Source organism: Formica exsecta, unplaced genomic scaffold (assembly GCF_003651465.1).
Source record: "Formica exsecta isolate Colony F162 unplaced genomic scaffold, ASM365146v1 scaffold318, whole genome shotgun sequence".
In the NCBI taxonomy this organism is placed as follows: Eukaryota; Metazoa; Arthropoda; class Insecta; order Hymenoptera; family Formicidae; genus Formica; species Formica exsecta.
This window is the reverse complement of record NW_021850434.1, coordinates 712,692-719,111: the sequence shown is the minus strand read 5'-3', so window position 1 is coordinate 719,111 and position 6,420 is coordinate 712,692. Positions and strand designations below refer to the sequence as shown.

The 6,420-nt window shown below is 34.3% G+C and overlaps 1 protein-coding gene across 1 annotated transcript in view; it reads right to left on the bottom strand.

The window, feature by feature from the left end:
- The window catches only part of LOC115237994 (paired box protein Pax-6-like), a 16,452-nt gene that overhangs the window by 7,904 nt on the left and 2,128 nt on the right, over positions 1–6,420 (bottom strand). Inside the window, exon 2 of the mRNA XM_029811455.1 lies at positions 761–937. Coding sequence (XP_029667315.1) covers positions 761–937 — 177 coding nt within the window. The remainder of the gene's footprint in view (positions 1–760; positions 938–6,420) is intronic.

The following is a 6,420-nucleotide window of genomic DNA, read 5'->3' as shown; positions in this document are numbered from 1 at the left end:
ACGACGCTCGTTACGTCCAACCGTGCTCCACGAATGCATTCAGTGTTGTGTGCCCTTTGTTCTTTGCCTCGCGAGAGAACGCTCGAAATATTAACGCGTTTGAAATTGGTGGTGGTTGCCGCCAGAACCCGCAACGAAAAATACTAAATATATGTATATTAAGTAGATCGATGCAAAAAATAAAATTTAAGTAAAATTTTAATACTCTCGAGTATTTTCAAACGAAAAATAAAGAAAAATTTCTTTTTAAGTATGTTTGTGTGTGTCTATGAATATGAAAGAAAAGATACGGTTATTATTTTTACAATAAAAATGCTTGAAATTTTTATTCGATAAATATGACAAACTTTTTGCATCAATTTAATAATTTCCGTCTTTGGAAACTACCTTTGTACATTTTCTATTTCTTTTTTCGTTCTCTGTAAGGGTCGATGGTATTTCCGAGATATAGAAATGGATGATTTCTACCCTGACTTTGTATCAAAATTACGTATGTACGTAATGCGTACGGCGCTCGATAGCCGCGATAGCCATAGGACTGACGATATAATGGCGATATGTCAACGGAGTAGTTTTCCTACGTAAGTTCTTGTATTCGGAATGTCACTCAATAATTTGCATATTCTTATATCGTCAACGATAGGAAACACACAATGCAGTGTGTGATATCGAACGTATATATACCGTGAACGCGATTCTTTTGATGCAAACTCGCTTCGCGAAAAATCGTTAGAACATGTTTCACGAAATTAAGACTCACCTAAAAGTTTCGTGACGACTGCGCCCTGCTGATTTAAGGACAACACGTGATTAGCAAGATCATTATAATGCCTTAGTGCTCCTAATCCGTGCGACAATTCGATTAGACGTTGCCGCGATGCACCGCCATTATTTCCGCTCGCAAACGGACCCGCCGTGCAGTTTTGCAAGTTCACGCCTGTAATCAGAGAAAAATTTTATTGTACTATACATAATAATAAAATTATAACAGCGGATAATTAGTAGCGATTGTTTGGAGACAAGACGTTGGCTTATCTTTAACAGTCACATTTCTATTTTGTTGACTACATCACTTCCATAAACAAGTTAACGAGATTCGAATGATGATTTTACGGTTCGAGATAATCGGGAATTTTTTTTCACCAAGATCTTCGCGATCTTCGAAGTCAGTTGAATGCTCCGTTAAATTAACAATCGCCTGCGTAATTGCTGTGACGAAAGTGGTCACGGTCAAATATCTCCGGGTTCGTGCGCATTAATTTAAACTGCAAGTGATCTCGTGATCCCGTTATTGATGCCGTCTTTCAGAATATTGAAAGCGCAATCAGAACACCTGCCGCTCGCAAAGTCTGATTAATAATTTATATTCACACACTTTTAGTAGAAATCGAAGGTATAAAGACTCGATTTCATGCATATCGGAACTGGTTTGCACTGTTTTTACATATTTTATAGCAGCACTAGAACACTATAAGTGCGCGCGTCATTTATTTTGTATATATTATATTCATATATATGCAAAAGAGATTTTAGAACTTTGGTTGGATATTTACTTACAGATACGAAGACTTGGTACAGAAAAGGCAGATGCCATATTTACACGGACGACTATTTCTTTATCAAGAAAAAGAGTCTCTTTGCTGTTAAGATTAATAAAAATATAAAAGATTATACAATTAATGAATTTAACGTTAATCTGAAGTTGAAGATAAAAATTTATCTTTATTTCATTTGTAAGATGAAAATTTCACAATTTGTTATTATTATTATTTTCCTCTTTTAAACTTTTACATCCCGAGAGGAATTTACGTGATTTTAATAAACCACGGTAAAAAAAAAATAAAGAGGAAAGTAGGGTCAAACCGGGTAGGTGGGTCAAACCGGATACCTCTGTTTTTTCGTGCTACTATCTTTGGCTAATTCGTGTTATTAGTTGTAGTGTAGATTGATGTCATCATTATTTTGAGATAAACTATGCCTATGTGCACACGATATTTCCTTTTTGAGAGAAGTTCAAAATTTTCGGGTCAAAAAAGATCGATATCGGGACAACAATTGAATCGTTATGGACTTTTTCTACACACAGCATCTGCTACGGTAAATGCAGCGTTGCATTCTGTACATATTAAATAGTATATCGCATTAGTTTTGATCGTCACTTTGTACGCGGGAATATATAGCCGCCGCTTGTTATTTTCTTCGTGTTGGGGCAAAACCGGGTACCTACATACTTCATGTAATGAAAAAAGGAAAAACTGTTATCCTGACTTTTTGTCTCTCTACAAAAAGCAGTTGAGAAGGAAAACTACCACTCAGAAAAAAAAACCATTCAAAAAAAAGCTTTTTGAGACCCCTAAAGTTAAAAAATTAAATAAGAAAGTCCTGCAGCAATGTAGAACAAGAGGATATCTTTATTTGTGATTTTTGTCAATAAAATACATCTTTGTATTGTATTTTGATTAAAATAAATCTAGATTTTTAATTGCATGATGTTTTACATGTTTTCAAATTTACCCTACCGGCAGAGCAAAACTGGGTATTTTAACTTTTCGACAAAATTTTGTTATTCTTGGTAAACAAATGTTTTTTTTCAGCAACTAGCCTCATTTTCTCATAGTTTAAGATTCACTAAAGACTACTAACGGTCAGCAAAACGGATTACCAATTAATTCGGCATAAGACATCTTATGCAGATCGTTCGTAATTTGCTATACATACGATCAAGCGGCCATTTTGGCAGAATATACGACGTTAATGCAGTTAATTACTAATGGGAATTCTCATCGGAAATCAGAATTTAGTTAATTCGCTGTAATTTGAAGAAGGATAATCGATGCGATATTTTTTGCATGTGATTATTATGACATTATTGGATGTTTATAGCCTTAGCTATAAACATCCAATAAAATAATAGCTAATAATAGCTAATATTATTTGTTTTTTAATTGCACGTTAAATTTATAGATATATGTTAGATTATTGTGGCAATTTTACGCTCTTCGCCCTTTTGCTATATCTTTGATTTTTTAAAGGTTTATTATTTTTTAAAACAATACACTATTTAAGAAAAAATTATTTCAAAAGTTGTCAGAATAATTAAAAAATGTACAATTTTAAAACACGTTTTGCATTAATAATTAAAAATTTATATAAATCTAATACAAATCATGAAAATTTAATTAAGAATAAAAGTATTTTTCCAATGTTTGCAAAATTCCCGAGGAATTTATTGCAAAACTAAAGTGCCATTGAAGTTATTTAGGAATCTTGTTCGCGACGATTGCTCGAATAAAATTTACGGGAATCCTGCGAGTCTCGCACTCGTTTCATCCGCCTAAATTGCACATCGGACGCGCATTCCGCGCTCGTTTTGTGTCAAAGCGATCGGAGGTGTTGTGAAAACGAAAGTAGCCGATGCACAGAAAGAAATGCGTCCCGTCGTAGCATCGACACCAAGCGGGAACCGGTTCTGAGCGAGTTCTGGCATCAGTCCTCGCGGTATAATTCGTCCGTATATTTGAAATCGCCGCCGGTAAAGACCGATAGCTTGACACGGCATAATAGATAATAGATAGAAGAACTGGAAGGCCGATTTTCTTTCTGCGAACAAGGCAACTCGTTCGCTCCCGATGAATGGTTTTATCTGGGCCGAGCCCATAAAGATGGTTTCAAGTAAAACACCGTGTCGCGCGTATTTGCTGAAGGCGTGCACGAATCAAATTAGCCCTTAAATGAACTTGTCTTTTCATTTTTACTTACCCTCATCTCACTTTGTGACACTCGGAAAGAATGTTACAAAGTAGATGATAAATTTTATGCGTGTGGAATGAAAAGAAAAATAAATATTTAATAATTACAAATAAAAACTCAAAACAAAAGATGTATATTAATTTTAAACTACATGTTTCTGTCTTTATAGATAATTTTTCGCAATAACAATTTTATATCACATAATATCATAGTAAAATCTTGCAAATAAAATCTAGGAGTTATTTATGCGCAAAATAAAATTCATACATATTCATTGAAGGACAGATCAATAATTTACGTTCGAAGGTAATACCTGATAAAAAAATCTCATACCTATTATCAGACTATAATTTATAAAAATAATGTTAAGAGCAAAAATTATACATGATAGCCAATAATTCATATATGTATATAGTTATAGCCGAACATTACTTACGTAATAACTCGATGATTAACAGCGTGAGAGACAAGATGGTACCCAAGAAATCGGGAGGGAGGAACTCATTTACAGATGAAGATATCTAATTTCTTGGCACTTGCCGTAAAGTAGGGTATAATTATAAAATTTCGAAGAATTGGGATAGAATTGCGTTGTGCGTCACCGTAATAGTGTCTAATTGCTCATAAATTTCACATTTATTCATAAATGTCATGTGCGCGTTGATCTATATTTGCATCTTATTTTAAATTCTTTTATCAATGTTATCACACAGGTTAAAAGACACCTTTACATCACATCTAGCGTTGAATGTGCAATGAAATAAGCGAGCCATTCTTTTCTAATCACTTAATCACGACTGACTTACATTGGCACATTATTGCAATTAAGAATGACTATAAACGCGTATCGTTATGATCGTAAATTTAAAAGTATGATAAACGTAAAGTTTAATGTCAAAGAGCGCGTATATTTTGAAAAGAGATTACATTTTACGGCGAAATTGTAATCTGACACTTAGTAAAAATATTCCAGGTATAATTAGTACATATTTCTTTGCCGATACTTTTTATGATTGATCGTCAAAACTGTAACAAAGTGCAGCGTGCTAGACAGCTATTAGCCTCGAGGTATTTATTCCAAAATTCTGAATGTGATCGTAAAATTTCGCGGTATCTTACATCAAGTATCGAGAATAACGAGGCGAATTCGTATTAAATCCTTAAACTGGATTAGCTAAGCAAGAGCTGCGCTTTTTATCCGCTACATCGAATTTTTCGAAACTTTTAATTTGCGATTATTACCATTAGATGAATTTAAGAGTATCAATTGAGATATGGTTCAAAGTTTAATACATACATAAGACTTGATGGATGAAATATTGACGAATTTAATTTAGATGAATGTTACATGTAATCAAGAGAAGATATATAGTTTTCATAATTAATATACATCTAATTTGTACGATTAGGACAAGTATTACTAAAACACATGAAAGATTCTCTCGATGTTCTTATCTCTTCCTCTTCTCTCATTTGTGAATGGAGACGTTTATTACTTATATGGTGCCTCGAAATTGTCTAGAAAATCTCGTGTTTCTGAAACAAAGTGTTCCGCGAGAGCGCGAACGCGATAATCGAGATGAGTACTCGCGGGACCGACGGATATTGAATATTAAACGAGAGTGATACCTCCGCTGGAACCTACACTGAGAAAAAAAAGTTGTTAACTTGACTAAATCCGTTCAACTAATTACCATTTTTTAAATTGAAATATTCAAGTATTTAAATCAAATATACGTCATGTTAGATATAATATGTTGTATTTAACTTAAATACTTGAATATTTCAATTAAAAAAATGGTAATTAGTTGAACGGATTCAATCAAATTAACAACTTTTTTTTTCTCAGTGTAGAGACTTGTATTGCAAACGCATTGAAACTGATTTTGAAAATCTTCGTATTCCATCCCTCGTGTTAAGAACGAAAACGATTCTCGATATCGTAGACGCTGCTCAAAATTGTGTGGACCTTTATATTTCGTTATCCATGATTTCGCGAATCGACATCTCGAGAAAGAAGCGATTATCGAATCTAGCAAGCGTAAACCATAGGAAGATCCGTGAGAGAGAATGTGCGATAGTTAAATATATATATTGCAGATGAAGCAGCGAAACAATCGCCGCTCTTGATCTCGCACCCTCTTTTATTTCCTTATCAGCAATTTCGCGTTCAAGCTTTTTACGCGAGACGAATTTAACTCGAACAGCATTTAATCTGATACTCGCGCGCCGCAGTTACGTTTACGCGAAATGACAGACGAAAGTGAATCCGATTGTAACAAATACATACACATTCGCGTCTTCGTTCCTCGTCTGCCGACAACTTAATTAGCGGCTGAAAGTGGCGATGCGGTCGGTCGTTGATAATGAGCCGTAAACAGAACGAATCCAGATCGAGAAGGATCTAAAAAAGAATCTTATTTCCCGATTCATATAGTCGGTGTAGAGTGTGTTGACCCGGTCTCGTAGAGATTTAGGAACTGGTATTGGACGGCTTGATTAATATGCATTTTTTCGACATGACGATCAGTATCATGGCAATTCTGAATGTTGAAAACAGGAATTATGTCGCGTTCTTTCCACGATTTACCTAAGCTACTATAATCTTTAAATCGAATTAATTATTCTACTTTAGTAGTTGTGATTAAAATTTCATAAAGCTCACTCTTT